The sequence below is a fragment of the Anopheles cruzii genome, chromosome 3 (assembly GCF_943734635.1).
Source record: "Anopheles cruzii chromosome 3, idAnoCruzAS_RS32_06, whole genome shotgun sequence".
In the NCBI taxonomy this organism is placed as follows: domain Eukaryota; kingdom Metazoa; phylum Arthropoda; class Insecta; order Diptera; family Culicidae; genus Anopheles; species Anopheles cruzii.
In genome coordinates this window covers 20,668,256-20,688,385 of record NC_069145.1, presented here as the reverse complement: position 1 = coordinate 20,688,385, position 20,130 = coordinate 20,668,256, and the positions used below count along the sequence as shown (strand labels likewise).

The 20,130-nt window shown below is 50.7% G+C and overlaps 4 protein-coding genes across 4 annotated transcripts; 3 read left to right on the top strand and 1 right to left on the bottom strand.

Annotated features, from left to right (window-relative positions):
* Positions 1 to 4,138: 4,138 nt before the first annotated feature.
* LOC128273010 (uncharacterized) lies at positions 4,139 to 10,722 on the top strand. Its single transcript, XM_053010913.1, has 6 exons — positions 4,139 to 4,213; positions 7,826 to 9,306; positions 9,361 to 9,421; positions 9,477 to 9,616; positions 9,687 to 9,961; positions 10,035 to 10,722. The coding sequence occupies exons 2-6, from the start codon at positions 7,864 to 7,866 to the stop codon at positions 10,183 to 10,185; spliced, it is 2,070 nt and encodes a 689-aa protein (XP_052866873.1). The 5' UTR covers positions 4,139 to 4,213; positions 7,826 to 7,863; the 3' UTR covers positions 10,186 to 10,722.
* A 219-nt stretch (positions 10,723 to 10,941) lies between these two features.
* LOC128273378 (U3 small nucleolar RNA-associated protein 15 homolog) lies at positions 10,942 to 12,602 on the bottom strand. Its single transcript, XM_053011322.1, has 2 exons — positions 12,493 to 12,602; positions 10,942 to 12,426 (listed from the first exon to the last, which is right to left on the bottom strand). Exons 1-2 carry the CDS (start codon positions 12,580 to 12,582, stop codon positions 10,942 to 10,944), a joined length of 1,575 nt encoding a protein of 524 aa, XP_052867282.1. The 5' UTR covers positions 12,583 to 12,602.
* A 322-nt stretch (positions 12,603 to 12,924) lies between these two features.
* Positions 12,925 to 13,590, top strand: LOC128273554 (protein kish). The gene is made up of 3 exons (XM_053011548.1): positions 12,925 to 13,023; positions 13,092 to 13,201; positions 13,265 to 13,590. Exons 1-3 carry the CDS (start codon positions 13,021 to 13,023, stop codon positions 13,368 to 13,370), a joined length of 219 nt encoding a protein of 72 aa, XP_052867508.1. The 5' UTR covers positions 12,925 to 13,020; the 3' UTR covers positions 13,371 to 13,590.
* A 1,655-nt stretch (positions 13,591 to 15,245) lies between these two features.
* Positions 15,246 to 20,037, top strand: LOC128275113 (uncharacterized). The gene is made up of 8 exons (XM_053013509.1): positions 15,246 to 15,637; positions 15,838 to 15,923; positions 17,033 to 17,552; positions 17,632 to 17,788; positions 17,866 to 18,727; positions 18,809 to 18,924; positions 18,996 to 19,169; positions 19,240 to 20,037. Exons 1-8 carry the CDS (start codon positions 15,497 to 15,499, stop codon positions 19,386 to 19,388), a joined length of 2,205 nt encoding a protein of 734 aa, XP_052869469.1. The 5' UTR covers positions 15,246 to 15,496; the 3' UTR covers positions 19,389 to 20,037.
* Positions 20,038 to 20,130: the final 93 nt, after the last annotated feature.

Below are 20,130 nucleotides of genomic sequence, written 5' to 3'. Positions count from 1 at the left end.
TCGCGCCGGGCGACGGCTCTTGACACCTACACGGCTATAGGGACTGTTTTCGGGACGTATTGACTGATTTCTTCTCCTTCACCCGCCTTCTTGGTCTTGTGGATTGTGTACACACATTAAGGAAAATAGTACTTGATACAAAAACATCGTTTAAGGAAGCCCGGAGGTGCCTTCCTGGACCGTCAATATCATTGCGCAATAAAATGGTATGTAAATCTCGCCTTGAATCGGTTGGACAATATGCGGCACGTCACCAAGCGCGTAAAGGATGACTCCACGGCATGCTGGCATGGCTACAGGTTGTCAATGAACCCACACGCTATGGAGTGCTCCTCGAAGTTAGATTAATTAATTTACACTACGACAACTATTGGCTAAACCCTTCGAATAGCTTCTTCAACATAGCACACTGAAGTGGATTGAACTGATGAAAGCTGTTAGAAAGTCGTTGAGCCAAGGTTCAGCCAAATGCCAAGCGGTAATCGTCGTAGGTCGTCCCATTACTTCCTCAAGAAGCCTCTGCGGACGTTACTCGAGACTCATCACCGACAGGCGGGCGGTTACAATTCTCAGCTCATTTACAAGATTAAAGTTTCCAGTTCGTAGCGTTGGAAGTATCGTTTGCCTCATAGGGACCACTGTTTCTTATTTACATTCGTATTCCACAGATTGGGGCCGTAACATAGTGCAGCTTGCGAACCACACGATTCAATAAGGAGCCAACCACCGAATGCTTGCGGGTTAAGCTTGGTGCAAACGCCATTGCCCTACACTATCGATCGGTCCCAAACTCAGGCTGCTGCTCAATATTCTGGCCTTGACGAACGGGTGCGCAGCCTGATGAAAGCAGTGCCCGATACGCACCGCAGCGTCCCAGAATCTTGTTCCCCGTCCTTGGCTCGGTAACAGGACTTCACTGAGCAGACGGACGCAGGTTCGAAGTTGGCTCCACCACTCCACCCAGGATGCCTGGCTAGGTCTCACTCACTCACTAGCACGGGCCCATCACTCACTCGCTCGCTCGCTCACGGGCCCAACCGAAACGGAACGGTGCCTCCTCAAGTCCACAAGACGTCTCCGACGTGGACGGCGGGAATGCCTTCTGGCCACAGCGTGCGAATCGTGCGAAGGGTGCGAGAGTGCAGATCGATACGTTATTTACAACAAGGACCGCCACAGCCGCAGAGACAGGACCCTTCCACGACCCCTGGACGGATCCATCGGCCGTGCCTCAGTGTTGAATAAAACAAAAAACCTCGGCAGGGATTGCGAAATGAGTGAGCTGCGCTGCCGTGTGGCCGTGGCCCCATGTGTGTCCACCACGTCTCTCTACGTCTCTCTAAGCGCCTCTGTGTGTGACGAGGGTTCATTTTTGATTTTTCAACAAACCCAACAGTCACGCTCCGGTCGGCAGAAGGGCCCAGCCAGCCTGCCAGCTGCCCCGAAGTTTCGCACCGGATGCTGGACCAGACGGACCAGGGAAAACGGTGGGGGGGAGCTCTTCCCAGCAGTCAAATGCAGCCGTTGGTCGGCGCGCGCGTGGCCCACGTGACGCACCACACCGGAACGGGGCCTCCGGAACGGCAAACGCACACGTTCGTTCCGTTCCGAGGACAAGCGACAACCAAAGCATCAAAGCATGTGGAGTGTATAAAACAATAGACCTGAACATGAACAATCGAGCTCCGTACCGGAAATGAACCTTCTGTTTCCTTTCGCTCCTTCTTTCTCTCTCGCGTTCTCTTTCGTTCGCTTTCTCCTTCCGGATGTTGGATGCTTCTGGTCTTCTGTGTGATCCGTTTCGTCGCCTTTTCGGCGTGTGTGGCGAACCGCAACCTGCTGCTGCTGTTGCTGTTGTTGCTGTTGCTGCTGCTGCTGGAACACAACACACCTCGGAGCTCGGAAGCTGATGCCTTCGTTGGCCGTTGAATAGCACAAATTCCTTCGCCTAGACGTCTACGGCAGCACAGAATGCACGGAATTATTTCGTTACACCGCACACACACACACACACAAACACGGACGCGCGCACGGGGGGGCCACTAGTATCCTTGGCGGGGCAGCTCAGAGTCACGATTTTCCACCACACACAATTACACGCGCGTACCCGCGCGACCGTGATAAGGGCACACGCGGGACAGCGGGTCTGAGGGCCTCCGAGGGACGACCACGGCGGCAGCCGTAGCAGCAGCAGCACCACCACCACCAGCCAGCCAGCAGATGGGCGCCTCCACGCGAGTCCAGAGCAGCGGAGCCAAACCGAAACTGGTGCCGGATGGTGCGCTCGCGACCGTACTCCGACCGAGCCCGCTTGACATTCGATCGTCCGATAGCAGCACTGACTGAGTGCGGGATGCTGCGAGGGCTACATCCCGTGCCAGTAGTGCCACAGTGGCAACCGCAAAAAAGGGCCCGGAGAGCGCCACCGAGCCAGAGAGAAACGGAGAGAGAGGGAGAGAGAGAGCGGAACGGGAGAGTGTATCAAGCTCGGAGTCGGAGAGCACACTGAGTCGAAGGTTGATAGTAGAGCGAAGGACAACACACGCTACGTGTGACAGGAGCAGATAAAAAAAAACAAAAGCAACGGTTGATTACAAATCCTGGAGCGAGCCGTCAGAGTGTCAGAAAGGATGCAGAAAGGAAAGCTTTCCATCCGGAGGGAAGCTTTCGCTCCGCGGTGCGTTCTCTCACCAAGGTCGGCGCGCTCTCTCTCTCTCGCTCGCCCTCATTTGGTGGTATTTTTTGCGAGACACGAAAGCTTTCACCGGGTTGTTTGTGGCGCACAGTAGGCTACGCGGGGGAGGGTAATGTAACCGCTCGGTTTTCCATGCAGGAATTTACACTGCAGGGTCGTAAGTGTAAGGCCAGCGTTAGGATGAGCGTGAATCTGAAGGAGGCAAAAAGGAAGTCATTCTTCAGTCAGGAAGTGAAGATGGAAAGTGGATTCATTTTGAGAATCCTAAAACTAAAAACACGGTTCAGTCCGGGAAAACATTGCACATGCACTTCGACTGCAAAACCAGATCGATTCGGCAAAAAGACAATGCTCTGTGTCTGGTGGGACCAGAAGGTGTGGTGTACCGCGAGCTCCTAAAACCTGGTGAAACCGTGAATACAGATCCTTACTGACAACAAATGATCTATTTGAACCATTTGAATTGATGGACAAATGACCACAATGGGCCAGAAGACATGATGCGGTAATTTGGCTCCATAGCTTATTCACCAGACTTGGCCCCTTCCGATTATGATTCATTTTCATCGACGATACACGCACCGGCTGAGCAGCACTTCGATTCCTACGAGGAAGTGGAAAAAATTGATGACCAATTGGTTTGCTTCAAAAGACGAAGAATTCTTTCGAGGTGGAATCCACGACTTAGCAGAGAGAAAGGAGAAATGAATATTTAGCGTTCATGAGATTTAGCATACTTCGAATAAAATAGGATTTTTTATAGGTGCACACAATTTCAGAGGGTATCAAACAGTCCCTTCCAATCTGCACTGCTTATCGAAGAGTTAAAAGCGCTAGCAGCGCAAAAAATAACATCAACACAACAGCACTACTTGGCAGGCCACTCGGAGTCCTTGGGCCACACGCTTTTGGGCCACCCGTGTTTTGGGCCACCTACGGCGAACGGTGCTGTGCCGCTCTGTGGGGCATGCGCACCGTGGCCGGTGGATTCAGTCGGCCCACGACCATCGTCACGGTTCGAAACGGTTTCCCAAAGGCAGTGGTTGCAGCAGCAGCACCAGCAACAGCGCAGCTTTGTCCCGACCGCAAAAGGTGTACGTGCATGCCGGTGTGTGTGTGAGTGTGCAAAATGTGTCCGTATTTCGTGTCACGCGGCTTCTCGAGCGTCCTCGGGCAACACAAATCGACGCAGCAGTGGTCATTCCATTTCCAAGAAACGGTTGCTGCCATCTAAAGTAGCCTAACCCCTGAGGGCCTTAGACAGGACTCACGCGACTCGTCCGCCGTGTGTTTTTGCGTGCTGTAGACCTTTGCTTTGTAGACCCTGTAGACCCCACTTGGCTGAGGGCGCTACCCTTGAGGGTCCGTTGCGTTAAAAACGTTGCGATTTGGCGTCGGCGTCGGTTTAGTGTCCGGTGAAGTTATCGATCCGCAAGCTGCCGTCCCGGCCCGGGATAGGCTGGTGAACTCTGGTTACGAGCACTCGCCAGCTCCTCGTTCGTGCCCATTCTCGGCAAGGTAAGCGATCAGAACGGTACCCGTAATACACTGTTGCCAAGTGCCAAACGGAATTACGTTGTTGTTGCGAAAGAAAGCCAAACCGGGAAAGAATCAATTCTGCCCAACCCAACCTACTCACGCGGCGTCCCGCGGGACGGCAGAGTTACGGCAACGCGAAACCGCGTGTCGCTGCACGCTTCACACCGGAAGCAAGAAGCCTTGGTCAAGAAGACGCGATAACGGAGTGGCCATGGAAGCCCATTCACCTTTCCGTGCGCATGGTCGGTCGGCGTCGGCTATGGTCGATTATTTTTATCACACCACATCCTCTTGACCCTGTTACGGTCGTTCCGGGGTGTCGTTTCCCGCGGACGGCTTCCGGTTTCCACCCCAGGCACGGTTCTAGCCCTCTCTGAACGCGGTGGCGGTCATTTTTGTCACTTAAATTTTATTCACAAGATCGCCCCTGCTGTGATTGTGCCCACCGGCGGCCACTGCGGAAGCGCTATCGTCTTATTTCACCATCACCGAAATGGGGAATTATTTCCGGTTTTTATGTTCCCGGCGGGGTCTGGCAAAATAGGAAAATTGATTATGTTAAGTCCTCGTGCGTCAACCGATAGGGCGCCGGAGCACAGCCCCACAATTATCACCACAATCAGCCATAATCCTTAATTTTCCATCGATTTTTTTCATTTTACGCAAGCTGTCAGAGAGAGGAAAAGAAGGAGAGAGAGCGAGAGAGAGAGAGAGAGAGAGTGCGAGAGGTTTTCCGCCAGAATGGGGTGGAATTTTCCACTTCCACGGCCAGCCAGACCGTTCCGGTTCGCGTGCGTGCGTGTGTGTGTTGGAGTAGCAGCTATTTTTAAACCCAAAGCTTAACGGGATTAAATCAATATGTATGTGGCCTTCGGATTGGAGGGGGTGTGTGGGTCCTGGACCGATTGAGCTGGGTTGCTGGTTGGCGAATAAGTTGGCGTGATTTGATTGCTACAAGATATTGTTTTATTTGTTTTCAAGGTCAGCACGCCAACACCGCTGTGCAGCTTTTGCGCACCCCACGTGGAAGCGCCACAAAAATCTTGCCGCAAATGAATAAAAGAGCTCTGGCTCTCTCTTCCTGCCTTTCTCTCTCTCGCCTGTTAGTGCGTTCATACAGCAGTGGACAAAACATTTGCAAACCGATATTGAAAGATCATACAATTCTTCGGTAAGGTAAAGTTTGGTCTACGATGAAGAATTTGTAATTCGCCGCGGATGAAGGCACGGAACCGTAGTACTGTGCTACTCAGTGACAAGCCGTGCCACTGACTGGCCACCTCAATCCCAAAACCTGCTGAGAACCATAGGGAGACTGTGAGGCGAATCAGAAATGATCTGGAAGGTATCCGCAATACGGATCGATTTGTTTAACAAATAAGAAAGCCTCGGACATCGATACCCGGTGCCCCGAACGTTTTGTCATGGAAGGAAATGCCTCTTTTATCTAATTTTGACAACTTTGACAATTCTTCCGAAAATTGCAGCCTACCTTACGTATGGATTAAACTAACTAGAATCCGAGCGATCTTGATCGACCGGTGAAAAGTTTTATGGATCTGCAAACGTTTTATCCTATACTGTAACTTACCCACCCACGGTCTCGCTCTGGCACGTCATTCAGCACACGTGTTCCCTAATCCGAGGAGGATGACCCCAGAGCCTGAGCGTGTATCCCTGAGTTGTGTCGTAATGTTTCATCCTAAGCGTAGGCAAAACCAAAAAAAGGCTCCCCGAGGATATCCCCAAATGTTCCTTCACCGAAGGTCGAGGGCACGAGCAACACACACGCACACGGCGGGTGCACACCGACATGCACGGATCGGGTGCAACATCCGGTCGCAAATTTTTGGCACATCTCCCACTCGGTGACCGAAGACGGAACGGACTTCGGAATGGCCACGGGAATGAAATGTTATTATCGCCCGCTCCCGCCCGACGCAATTGTTGTGTGTTGCGTTGGGTGTGGGCCAAAGCTTCTTTCTTGGAATCTTCCCTACGAGCACCGGCGAGTTCCGTCTTCGGGGGCTGAATAATTCAACAGCCGAGCCCCGGCTGTAATGGGATTGTAATTCTTCGTTTGCTCCCATCGCTTCTGCCTTTGGGTCCCCCGTTTGTCATCCGATTCCGGTGCTTGCACCTGCCTTTAATGGCGGCCCTAACGCGGACGACCGACCGTTCTGGCGACCCACCTAAAGGCGTCCAATTTTCCGCTACACCTTTAATGCCTTTAATGCCCTCAGCGGGACCCTCGCGAGTCGCGAGATGATTCTACTGATTTACGCTTCCGGCCCAGGCGCCACTGCGCACAATTTATTGCCCTCAATCGCGAGAAGGCGACCGTCGGTTCTTTATTTTGGACCGCTCTTATCCGCTTACTGGCGGTAGTTCCCTGTTGTGGAACGAAATTTGTCAGCCCGCATTTGCATAGGCCGGGCACCCTTTAGAAGCGGTGGAAAAGTTCAGCAATTTCAACCGAAGCGCCAAGGTGGGCCAGGCGACTTCTAATTAATAAGATTACGGCGGTGTACGTGGGCCGGAATTAGTGGGCCCTTCAATAAAATGAAAAGAAAAGGGCTCCGGAGGAGATGTCCTCAGGCGGAAAATCGAAAAGAATAAAAGCTCCTCGGCGACGGTGGTTGCGGCATATTAATTTTGCCTGTCGCCATTGTTGTGCGTTGGCGGTGGGCTATTGTTGTGGCAGATTTACTATTTGGCCTCCCGCTTCCAGTGGCGCCCTGAGCCCGAAGCGGCCCAATGGGATGTTGGGTGCGCGCGTGGATGTGGGCTGGAATTTATGCTTCTCGCGGTAAGGTCACTCGTGGAAATTTAATTTCGCTCAACAACAAGCCATTGTCGACCGTCGTTTTCTTCGTTTTTTCGGCGCGGACCGGTTTTCAGACATATGCGAACGATAAATAATGGGTGGGCCGTGCGCCGGGAGAGAACGTTTGTCAAGGGCAGCAGATTGAGGTTAAGCAGCGCACCGAGCACGGGACAGAAGGCAAAATATGTTCGTCATGCAATTAATGTTTGACAAAGAGTAGCGCCAAACCGTTTTGGAATGCGAGGCGTCTTCGCGGGTCTCTTCCCACGTGCGATCGTTTCAGACGATCGCCTGGTATTGATATCTTGATAAAGGAGGGTGCTTTTCATCAACGGGTGCAAAAAAAAACAATAAGTTCTTAAACAAAGTGGATTGCCCTAAAACGACGGTTTATTGCTTTTAATATCTTAAAACTTCAGCTAGAGTAGAGTTTTATAACGAAGGACATCAGCAAGAACGTCCTTGAATAGTAATGAGAACCGTTCCGGTTATGGCGCCATTTCGACGAAATAAAGGCGCGGTCGGAATGTTCAATAACGTCAGATGTTCGGTTTCTAGCGCTGCTCCTCAACCGCGTTGATTGGGTCGTAAGGCATTTTTAGCTACCGGACCCATGACGCACTTTTAAGAAGCCTCTTTTGCATACCGAGGGCACCTACGAATCCCAGGGGCTTGAGCTCGTGATGCAATGTAATCATCACTAGAAGCATTGCCATTAACTGTCTGTCTGTTGCCCTTTTCGTTCGCTCTCGTCATTTCGCCAGAAAAAGGTCAAACGAATTCCACTGCCCGCGGTCCAGCGATGTGCACCAGAATTCGCAAGGGCATCATCAATCCCAACTACCCGGGCTTCCAGTCGTTGGCGTACACGCTGAACGAAGAGCTCAACTTCTACTACAGCTCGGAAAACCCGTCGGACGACGAAGAGGATTCCTGCGTGTCGGAGTCGGACGATAACGAGCTACAGCGACAGCCGCGGCAGCAAGACCTCACCGAGGACGACGAAAATGGTAACACGTGCGACGGGAGTGGTCTAGACGCCGTCGAAGGCATCCCCGTGCCCCCGCCGACATTGTCCAGCCCTTCCAACCAGCATCATACTGAGGCCCTTTACTCCAGCCCTGTTCGACGCCCTGCGAGATTGCGTCAGCTTTCAACAGGACACGACCCCTGCCCGGCATCGATCACCGGCACGACGATTGTGGCGGATGAGAAGCTGGATGACATAACCGGAACGTACGCCTGCACGCCGCCGGATATAGTGCTTCAGCACAGCTACGACCCGCACAGGTCGATAGCTACAATCGGTTCGACGAACGCTCTGTCTACGGCCTCGCTGGAGCAATCGAACGCACGGCGTCCCGATTTGATCCCCGAACAGCAGCAACAGCTGCTAGAGTTGGAGAATAAAAAAAATGAGCAGATGAAGCACGATCAGGATCGATCGTCGACGGTGGACGATCCGGAAGATCACACTGGGGACGAAGATGGAGTCACGGGAAAAACCGGCACCGGCACCGGCACTGAACCAGAGCACGAAGCTGATATCGAAGGTAACCGAACACCACCATCCCCGGCGGTCGAACTCGCACCGACTGGCACGAGCTCGAACAGCGAAAGCTGCAACAGCCACTTCCTGCGCGATGTGACCCTTTCGCCAGACGACATTATGCTGGAAGACGACTCTCGGTGCTATGACTCCGCTAGCGATGGCACACTTTCGGACGGGTACGATCAGGACACGGACGATGATGATGACGAGGGTGAGTTTGAGTATCAACCGTACGGATCCCGTGATGCCCCTGAAAGTCGCTGTCCATCGCCACCGGGGAACGAAGCGTTGACACCTGACAGCCCCGGAAGCGAGGGTTCGAGCCCGGGAGAAGTACAGTACCATCTGGTGGACGATTGCTCACATCAAACTGTCCAGATTACGCGATCACGGCGCGAGCATTCGCCTGCAAAGCGGTACCCAAACATGGCGCAACACTACGCGGTGTCTACCAGTGCCCCGGTCCCGGTTCCCGGACAGAGTTGCCACAGCATGGCAAGGGACTGCGAGCCGTTCGGTAACAATAATGTGGATGACTTTGCTCAAACAGCAGCCTCGCAGACATGTTTTAAGGCGACACACAGCTGGCAATCTGTTGGAGCAAACTATCGATCGACGATAGAAACTGCTACGGAGAAGCCGTGCGATGGCAACGCGTCGGTACGGACAGGCAAACAGGAGACTGTAAGTGGTGTGAAGTATTTTCGATCGCCTTGACATTACTTATATTCCTTTTATCCGTTTTAGAGAAACGACGATCAACCCAACGCAGAGACACAAATGTATCCTATAAGGCAATATCAGAAAGGTAATTTCGACCAGGGCAGGTAACACTCGAAAACACTAACATGCTTTCGCCGCAGTTCCAAAAGTGAATCCATTCTGCAGACCGGAGCCGCAGGAGATCGTCGCGTGCGACTTTTTCACCAAACAGGCCAAGCTACAGATCGAGGCGCGAATGGCTCTGTGCCAAGCGAAGGACATGGCTCATATGCAAATGGAGGTACGAATCGATGCAATCGCTTCGAAAGGGTTTGAATCTAAGTTTGGTTTTCGTCCTTACGTCCCTGTAGATCGAAAAGCGAAGTTTAGAACTTTCCCCCGTAACGAAGGTGATCCACGCGGCCGTCGAGAAAGCGGGACTCGCGTTGGCCGCAGACAAACGGCGCCTGTCGCGCTACTATCTTACGCGATTGAACGTGGCTCAATTGCAGACCATTCTGATCGAGCTACAGTGTCACGCGGAAGTGCTCAACGAAGAACTGGTGGAGCTGTTGATGGAGCGCGACGAGCTTCACATCAGCCAGGACGCAACGTTGATCGATATTGAAGATCTTTCACGATATCTGTAGGTTTCTGATATTGCGTTCGGGAGTTCTATGCTGCTCACATTGAAATGCATCTCGTTTCTCGTTTTCCAGTTGTGCCAAGGAGCAGACGATCATTCATGCCGAACGGCAGCGCAAAAGCTATCACTGGAAGAAAAGCTGTCAACAACCGACTCCGCACCAGGCACGGCCAGTTCGAAGTGGAGAGGCTATGCACACCGTTTCAGCATATCGTTATCACTGAACGACTCAGACAAGACAGTAAACAGACGCTGAGACAGGCTGAAAGTGGAAGGCTAAGTATAGAGCGCGCGCTGAAATTATGAATGCATTAACCAAACAGTAACCGAAAACCACAAATCACAAAACAAATGGACCCAATAACTGTAACGGCAGATACACCTACTACACTTAACACACAGAGTGAGGGCTTGCGGTGCACAAAGTTACGATTCCCCTGCAACACCGTGTAGCATAGGTATGTAAAGGAAAGCTCCACTTCCTCCCGACGTGGTACATCGGGCTAGCGCACACCATTACCCACCGTGAAACGATCATGGCGCCTGTGGACAGATTATCCTCATCCGCAATCATATTTCTCTCTTTCTCCCTCTCTCTCTCTCTCTCTTTCTCAACTATCAAACAATCAATCAACGCTCTCTCTGGTGATAAACGATAATACTGCAAATTGTTATCTCTATTTTTCGAAACCCGCTATAACTCCTGAAAACGATTGGAGAACAACACAAAAATTGAACAAAAAAAAAACGATCATTCCAAACGCACTGACACGCATACTCGAACGTTGCTCGCATTCCCCGTTAAAGCGTATATTTGTTGCAAAAAACTGAAAGTTTAACTAAATAATAATTGAACGATTTACGCCTTGAACTTTGGTCTATAATGGTGGAAAGTTTATTCAACGTTACTGATACGACGGGTTTCCAGCAGACCGATCATTCATTCCGACCGACCGACCGGTTTCCAGCAGACCGATCGATCATTCGATCGATATCACCGTTTGGTTCTGGGCGTTCATGGATGCATCGTACGCTGAGCTGCCATCGGCAGGGCTTTCCGGTTCCGTTACGTCAGCCGCGACGGATATCATGTCCAGCATTCCTTGTACATTAAGAAACTCTTCCACGAGTTGTTCTTCGTCCTTGAGCTTGGCCGCCAGTGTCATGAAACTCTTGCCAACCACGGTACCGGTAAACTCGCCGAACTTATCCTCGTACTGATCCAGCAGCACGTTGGCCGCATCGACCAGTGTTGGCGTAAACCGATGATCTCCGATGTGTCGTGTGATAAAGTGTATGAACGTCGTCAGGAAGTTTTGGTTCCGGTCCGCCAACGCCCGGTGAAGGCCTTTCCGCCGTATCAGTTCCTTCAGCAGGGCGACCGTCTTTTCCGGCCATTTGCTCACAACCATCGGCACCATCACTGAGTCTAGCGCCTTTGCGTACTCGTACTGTCGCAACATCCGATCGTGTGTTTCGATCCGTTCGTGCTGAATTTCTTTCATCTGCTCGTCGGTCGACGTAAAGATTTGATGATACCTATTGCGCCGTGAACGGCCGCCTTTGTCCTCCTTTTCATCCTTATCCCGTGGGTCCACTTCGCGGCGATAGATCGCCAACAAACCGTCAACCATGCCCGTCACCAACGTATCGTCGTTCTTCGAGATACCGAGACTCAGGATCGCGTTCGAACTGTCGATCGTGTGCACTACCTGGTAGGTTGCAATGTCGTACACCTTCACGTGACGATCTAAGCTGCCGGAGAACAAACGCTTCCCATCGCTGGCCAGTTGCAGGCAAGTGACCGTTTTATGGTGCTGGGATAACTGTGCGAGTTTGCGGCCCCCAGCGAGGGCATCGTACACATTCACCGAAGTGCCACCAGCACTGATGAAAATACCACCGCTGGGCAGAAACACCACCGACTCTACCGGATGGCCGTGATCGACCGACAAAGCGCATTCCTTCATTCTTGTGTCGTACATGTTAATTTTACGGTCGTAGCCTCCGGAGAGTATGATGTTTTGGCTCACCGGGCTGGTGCAACCTGCACGCACATAATCGAAATGCTCGGCGAACGTGTGCAGTCGTTCCTCGGTTGCAATGTCCCAGTGACAGACGGTTCGATCGTCCGAAAAGCTCGCCACGTGATGGCCGTCCGAAGTGAAGAACGTCCTGTGCACCGGTGCCTTGTGGCCCTCGAAGAATCGTAGAAACGTTTTTGTGGACACATCGAACAATCGCACCTTGCCCAAATCGTCACCGGCTACAAGTAGGTTGCCATCCTTACGAAACGAACCACCGTGTGCACCTTCCTGGAACTTGGTAATGTTTTTCACAACCAGCTTCGTAATGGGGTTGTAAATTTGCACGCGAACTGAAGCAGTCACGGCAAACAGGTAAGGTTCCACCGGACTGAAATCGATGTAGTCGACGGCGCCAAATTCCTTCACCAACGATGGGACCTGTTCCGGAATCAGTTCCAAGTTTACATCTGTTTAGCGACTCACAAACCCATTCCGTTTTCTTACCCCTAGCTTCTTCCAGTAGATTGTGTCCGGCGAGAGAACCGTGGCGGTTTTGGAGTAGATTTTTGTGTCTGTTTTCTTAAATTGAGCCATTTTCTGCTGATCGTTTTGAAATTACCTTCGATCAGCATAAACGTTTTGCCGCTTCGACGCACGTGGTGAAGATTTGTTGTTATCGAGGATTCAGGATGCACACAGCAGGGCTACCTTCACTCCCTTTGACACTTACTAACGATTGTCGTTTACCAAGAAAAATTACTTGCTAACATTTAAGTTCCACAGTTTTTTAAGCAAATCCAACAATGAATTGTAATCATTTGAACAATAAGTCACAATACTTAAGCAAATATTGTACTAAATATTATCAGATTTCGAAGAAAAGCGACTAAGCCCGTTGAATGCTCACTCCTAAACGCTATTGCAAGCTGTCAAAAAATGTAAACACGTCATTTGCGTGGACTCGAAGCAGAGTATCGATGCGGCGAAGGAATTCTTCATCATAAGGATTTTTGATGCTTAAAAAGTAACAAAATGGTGAGTTCTTAGCGCTTGTCGGCCGTTTTGAAATGGATGAATAAGATTTAATTGGTTTGCCCGTTTAGAGTGCGCTTTTCAACTTCCAAAGCCTGCTGTCGTTGCTACTGCTGATGGTTTGTACTTGCACCTACCTTCGGTCACTGTTCCCGAGCTTGGTTGATCGCAACAAGACGGGGTAAGCGTCACAGAAGCCCCGAAACCCCGTGCCATTGACGTGATTTCTCGTCCACCGTTTCAGAATGCTTGGCCTGTGTTGGAAGTTTGCACGAGTTGGGGAGCGGAAATCTCCCTACATATCGGTTGGGTGCTTGGCGATGGCTTTCTCGTTACTATTTTGGTCTTAGCGATGATCAAGTATTAAAAGGAGTATATCTGACGAGAACTACGGATAACGATGGCCCATAATTGCATGGTATTGTGTTGCAATCTAGGATACCGTTGGCATGATTCCTTCTACTGCATTTCTCTCAGCGATACAGAGCCAAAAAGGATATTTGTGGTGAATTCAAACATTTGCATAAGCTAATAAACGATAAAAACATTTAATTCTCTCAATGAACACTACCGTGGGCATCAAAACTTGAGCTTTAATTAAAATACAATGTTTTCAACGAAAGAGTCGCAACCAATTTCTATTGTGTTAACGATTGTGATTCTATTGTGTTCTCGAATTGGTTCCCGAATTGCATGATATATTTCATGCTATCGCTGTTCACTTCCAAAATCACCGTTTAGTATTATTTTTTTCCCCGCCCGATTTTTGTGTACTGAAAATATCCACTTTAACTTTGAAAAACCCGCTTCCGATTGGATTATCAAATTCTTTGTTGTGTAAAAGGATGTTATTTATTCTATTAATTATTTTAGTGAATACCCATTCCAACTCAAATCGAAAGTAACTTGCACCCCAAATAGGCACTTTTCTCAAGAAACATCAAGAAAATTACAACAAGAACCAATAGTATTTGGTTTCGCAAAAGTAACGAAACTACAGTCAGTTCACTAATCATATCCTACAACCGATATTTTCTTGTATTCTCCAGGTTGTTTTTATCTTTTGTATCGAAGGCGTTCACGTCAGGATGTGGGAGGGATTTGCGGAGGCTGCCAGAAACTTTATTGCTCTCACGCAGCTTGGGAAGTCCGGTGCCAAGAACCAGCTGTCTGCATCGTCTATTGTGATGCTGTCGCACCTCAAGAGCAACTCCTTTAGGATTTCCACCCTACAGTCGGTGTTCGTTGGGCTTGTACTTGGTAGGGCAGACGGGTACCGGGAAGGACGACGCACCACCTCACAGATTAGCAGGGCTGTCGCGACCTGCTGCACCTGCGGTGCCGGAGATTACTAGATGCGGCCTCAAACGGGTACATCGAATGCAATACTCGGACTATCGCTTTGCCTTCGGCCACCAGGGAATTGTAACATTAAGTTGAGCTGGTGCCTATGGCGATCACTTCGAAGTCTTCGAACGCGGCGAACGGATTGTAACAGCTTCCAACGTCGAAGCTGAAGCTACAACCCATAGAGATGAATGTTAAGCTATAGCAGCTCAAAATCTCTATAATACAACAAACAACAAAAACAGCTACAACCCAGTCGATTCGAGGACGTTTACAGATCGCCTCCATTGTGTGGTACCAGAACCGTGTGGCTTCGGCATAGTTTTGTAGCTCTGGATCGAATTGTTTGGCGGATTCTCACAACCGTTGGTGACCCGACTTTATCAGGCCAGTTGCTTCCGAGAGTCCTGCGTTAGTTGATTTGGCTCAGAGAGTACTTGCAATCGCATAATATTTGTGTGCTTACTTATGACCGATGTAAACAAACGCTTCCTTCCTGCTTGCCAATGACTGTCAATCTTTAAGTCCCTGTCGTTTCTAGTGAGTTGAAAACTAGTTTTGGGGGCCCAGAAAGACGATAAGTAATATAAAAAAAATTCACTGTTATTTACATGAAATCTGCAAATAAAGATTATGTTACATCTGAGCACTGGATAAGCCGTAACATAAGGGGACAGAATTCAACCTACAAATACATCCACTTTTTCGAACTAAGCATTATAAACGCCCCACTCGCTCCACTGAACCACGGCGCGTGTACAACACACAATGACAGCTGCTCTGCTGCTCTGCTAAACAATAATATTGTGCCCTTGGTATTGCTCTTTTCCAGTGGTGCTTTTTTTCTGTGTCGTCGTTGTCCGCTTCCGCTCCGTCGTCGTCGCCCATCACCGTGCCAGCCCGTGCCCGTGGGCAAGCCAGTAGCAGCTTTCGTCGTATGATACGGACAGAGCATGTACGTTTTGTTCGATACGAACAGGAAGTCAGTGGAGAAAAAGATCCAAGTGTGCTAGATAGAAAAGGGTGTTTCGCAGCACAGTGCATTCGTGCAGCGTAGTGAAAAGCGAGTTTGTGGAATTCCGCAGTAGACGAGTGAACGGCTTTGCATGGTGTGAAAATCTTCTCCGCGATGACTATCAAGCCAGTGGTTAATCAGAAAAGTGCAAAGGAGGAAACGCAGGAGAGCACTTCGCAGGCCCACGGCAGTGGTGGTGTTCGGACGGCACACCGTAATGTGGTGCTCAATCAGCTGTCGTCATCGGAGTCGCAAGTAATGATGGACAGCGAAAATCAGGTGGTGCCTTTCCCATAACCCTTCTAGCCACCCCGCTGTTCCGCTGCCCTCCCCGGGGGACGGGTGGTCGCACGGGTGGCCGGACCGCAATATGGGCGAGGCTTGCCACCTCAATAGAAGAAGTTTCTCAGAAATTCATTGCGGTGTACACTATGTTCTGTGTTCGTTTTTCGCAGGCCCTACCGAGGGACATACGGGTGCACACGCCTCACAGCTTCGACAGCGACAGTGTAGTGCGTCATCGCAGGAGCCCCCACAAAAAGTAAGATCCCTCTCCGTGCGGTTGCTCGTGTGTTGCCAATCGGTGATAGCGGAGCAGGCGGTGAAATTGTGCTGAGGTGAAAAGAGAGACCCATTCCGCGACCCACTTTGATTATGGTGTTCGTCATGATCCATTTCTCGCTGCAACGCACCATCCGAAGATGGTCTTCGGAATCGGTCGAATCACATAACCTCTGGAGCTGCCCATAGTGGCGTCATCGAGTCATTAAGCCGAATCTGGTCCGCCATGTAGATTTCATGATAGAACGAATCCTTTACGGTGTGTGAACCGCTGTCCGTCTCTTTCGTTGGCATCCGCCATCTTTGCGACATTCCGACCCGTCCGCATTGTGGTGCGCTGGTGTGTGCCCACAGCAGCAGTAGTGCCACGAATTAGCTACTTCCGTTCGAGGTGGACATCGATTTATGTTTCGTTCTCTCGCGAACAAGTGCTGCAGAAAGGCGATTAAAAGCCGTTCCGAAAGCCGATCAAATTCGGTTGCCTCTCCGGGCTCCGGGACCTGCTCTGGAACGACAGGTTTTGTCTGGTTCTACAGCTGCACCATTCTAATTCGTCGACTTAAAAGTGTATTATTGGATACACTATTTATAGCAGTGGTGTGTCTCGCTGCGCTATGCGCCTGTAGCTGGTGCACCGGAGCGGCGAACGGTTCTTTGTTTACTCTTGTTTCTTCGGATCGCCTCACGCGCCGATCGCTCCCGATTAGTGAGATCATTAGCTCTTGTTGCTAGTATTGCTACCGTAGTGCACTCGGACGCAGCACGCAACAAATGCATTTCGTAGCAGGTACTGTCAGGCAAACGTCAAGAAACGTGCAACAAACGAGGAAAGTAAACAAAAGCCTTCCCCCTCTTTCGAGATTTCGATGGATTGCTAAAAGCACCGGAGAATTTGATGAAGATTGCACCATTTGATTATATTGATTTTCCTCGGCAAAGCTGATGTTTTGCCGTAATAGTGTTGCGCAAGCGTTTGGTAGTTTGCAGCTACAATCGCCATTAGAGTTTTGTTGTGGACTTATGGACAATTATTGATCGATCGATCTTCGACTACTTCCCTACTTCTTTTTTTATGATTGCTTTCACCAGCCTCGGTCGCTTGAAGCGCGACCACTACCACAAACGAGAGAGTCGAGAGCGTGACAAGGCGACCGGATCACCCAGCTACCATCACCATGGGCTTCCGTCGGTCAGTGGCAAGAAACAGTCGGCCTCCTCCTGCTCGGGCCCGCTGGCCGGGACAGCAGTTGGTGGTCGCTCGCCGAAAAGCACCCTAGCGACCGGTTCAGTCGGTGGTTCCCTCAGTGGACTACCCGGAGTGAGCAACAGTGCGGCCGGAGCTGGCACAGTCAGTCTCAGTTCCGTCATCGAGGAGGCACTGTCCGGATACAACAGCGGCGACGAACATATCGGCCCAAAGGACGCTCAGCTGACACCGGACGAGTGGAAAAAACGGGACGAAACATTCGCTAAGGACCTTTCGGAGCGAGGCTTCATTCTGCACGATATGGAAGAGGACGGGGCCTGTCTATTTCGGGCGATTTCACTGCAAATCTACGGTGACCAGGGCATGCACGAGGAGATCCGCCTCCAAACGATGAACTACATAGTAATTAATACGCCCCAACTTCGGGTCACGCTAGTCCCGTTGTTTAAATATCCGTCCTCTCTCTTGCTTCTGCTTGCAGTATCAAAATCGTGAATATTTCGCACAGTTTGTTACCGAGGACATTGCTGACTACGTCAAGCGAAAACGGGCCAATCACGTGCACGGCAATCACATAGAAATCCAAGCAATGTCCGAAATGTACAATCGCTCCGTGGAGCTGTACTGCTATCAAATAGGTGAGCGTCTGTTCGTGCTCGAACCGCAAATCGGGGCAAATGCATTACAGTTTGGTGCGCTTTGGTTGTGCTTTCAGAACCGATTAACATTTTCAATTCGGATCAAATCAACAACGGCAACGAACCGCTACGGCTTTCATATCAGCGCGGTTCACACTATAATGCCATAGTCAACCCGTATAAGGCATCCGTCGGTGTGGGCCTGGGCTTAGCCGGCTACCGACCCGACGAGCTGGACATCAAGCAAGTGGACGATGCGGTACGCATGAGCGAAGAGCTCGAGATCGAGAAAACCATGTTCGAGGACAAGCTGAAAACCACTGACTGGGAGGCGACCAACGAAGCGATCGAAGAGCAGATCGCTCGCGAATCGTACCTTCAGTGGTGTCGTGATAATATGCGCAATAGTAATACCGGCGGAAGTGGTGCTGGCGGCGTTGGTGGTAGCGGTCAGAACAAGAGCACCAGTACCATCACCTCCACCGAGATGATGGCAGCTGGGGCGAGTGGTTCGTCGTTTTCCGGCCATGGGCTCGGCCAGCAACAGACGTCCTCGTTTGTGCTCGAAATGCGCGCATCATCCACTGGCCAGCAGTCGACACTGGCGGCCTACGAGGGGACAACGATGCTGAACAGTAGCGCTGGGTCGTCCAGCTCCAAGAACAGTTCGTTTGAGCTGGACTGTTCGCCTCCCTCACCGGCTCAGTGTAGCTCCCAGACCGTCGCTTCGTCCTTTTCCGTGCAACAACAGTACTACTACAAAACGGCAGGGTCCAACAGTAGTACCATGACCACCAAGGCCGCCACCACCACGACTGGCACCACCAGCACAAGCACCAGCAGCAATATCAACACCAGCAGTCCCACGAGCAATACGGGTGCCAGCAACACCGCTAGCGTCGAGTGCAATCGGAGAAAAAAGCGCATTCTTAACGCACCGTATGTATCCTCACCCAGGCTCGCAAGGGATGCCAGTCTGTCCGTGGCTTTAAAGAGATTTCTGGCGTTTCCCTTTCACAGGACCGATGTCATGTCTAATTACAGCGAAACGAAAAAACCTAAATCGAACAGCAATCGAACAGCGAGTGCCCCGGACAGTCCACCACGTCCACGTTCCGTCAGCCCTCTGGAAGGAGGTAAGTTGGTGGACACATTTGGTATTTGGCTAACTGTATGGGTTTTAAAATGTCCGCGTTGATCCTTCTAGACGCACCCGTAACCAGCCCATCCACGGCTGGTTCGTCGACGGTGGTCCCAGCAAAGGACAGCAGTGAAAACGAGGCCAGCAGCGGAACCAACGCCCAGCAGCCTCCCCGTGATGAAACACCCGTTTCGGAGTTCTATCAATCGTTGCTGGAATCCTCGTACACCGATGACGGTAGTGAGTACTGGCCATTTCCAGCGGTTTCGCAGCGCTTCGGTCTATTGCGGGTGCGTTTTTGTTGTTGCAGGTTTCGGACAGCTGTCGGAACGAGAAATGATCCAGAAAGCACTGGAAGAATCGGCAATGGACTTTGTGAAGCGCAGCGATGGTTCCAAGGCTTCCCTCGAGGACAAGTACGGCACAACGGATGAGGAGTACGACTCACCGTCACCGTGAAGCTGGCGAAACAGTTTATAGGCCACACATAAGCCGAGAGATAATAGGCAGGAAGCGAGTTCTGCGCATCATTGTACTAGTGGATAGGATCTCTAGAGGATAATGCTACGATCGGTTCAATTTCTTCGTCTCTTATTTGCACGCAATCCCCCCCGCTCCCCCGTTTGCGTTTGTTCGGCATTTGGGTTTGAAAGTCGTCTTTTTGATGTGTGACGTGCGTGTTATATGCGTGTAGGATTAGGAATCGGGTGGCGCACAAGAGGCCAATTCATTTTGGAACGGACTTTTACACAAAACCTTCGCCCTGCGACCAAAGCCCCGCGTACGAGCGGCACTCATAATCGGGTCATGGTATTTTAACCATGAATAGGAAACGGCTTAAGCTTTTAACGTCGTCGTCGTCGTCGTAGTGTGTGTGTGCCCTAGTACCGCGGGCCGATTAACAGGCAATAGACAACAAAACAAATAGTGTGTGCTAAAGTTCTGGTAGGTGGTCAGCATCCGGTACACAGAGCGAGAGAGAGAGAGACACACAGGAGGGCGACGCACCACAACACAGGTGCGCGCGAAATCGTTACTAAATACTAAATCATTCACGCGCTGCACCCGAACTATGATGATACAATATTCAAAATTTAATAACTAAAAACACAACCAAGTGGGGCAACAAAGCAAAAGTATGGAAATTTCAAAATAACATTGATAATAATATCTACAGAGTAATGAAATAAAATTGAAAAAC

Coding starts and splice junctions, on each gene's coding strand:
- LOC128275113 (XM_053013509.1), top strand. CDS start 15,497: ATGACTATCAAGCCAGTGGTTAATCAGAAAAGTGCAAAGGAGGAAACG. Junction 15,638..15,837: donor TGTCGTCATCGGAGTCGCAA/GTAATGATGGAC, acceptor CGTTTTTCGCAG/GCCCTACCGAGGGACATACG. Junction 17,789..17,865: donor GCTGTACTGCTATCAAATAG/GTGAGCGTCTGT, acceptor TTGTGCTTTCAG/AACCGATTAACATTTTCAAT.
- LOC128273010 (XM_053010913.1), top strand. CDS start 7,864: ATGTGCACCAGAATTCGCAAGGGCATCATCAATCCCAACTACCCGGGC. Junction 9,307..9,360: donor AACAGGAGACTGTAAGTGGT/GTGAAGTATTTT, acceptor TATCCGTTTTAG/AGAAACGACGATCAACCCAA. Junction 9,962..10,034: donor GAAGATCTTTCACGATATCT/GTAGGTTTCTGA, acceptor CTCGTTTTCCAG/TTGTGCCAAGGAGCAGACGA.
- LOC128273554 (XM_053011548.1), top strand. Junction 13,202..13,264: donor GTTGATCGCAACAAGACGGG/GTAAGCGTCACA, acceptor CCACCGTTTCAG/AATGCTTGGCCTGTGTTGGA.
- LOC128273378 (XM_053011322.1), bottom strand. CDS start 12,582: ATGGCTCAATTTAAGAAAACAGACACAAAAATCTACTCCAAAACCGCC. Junction 12,427..12,492: donor TCTACTGGAAGAAGCTAGGG/GTAAGAAAACGG, acceptor ATTCCGGAACAG/GTCCCATCGTTGGTGAAGGA.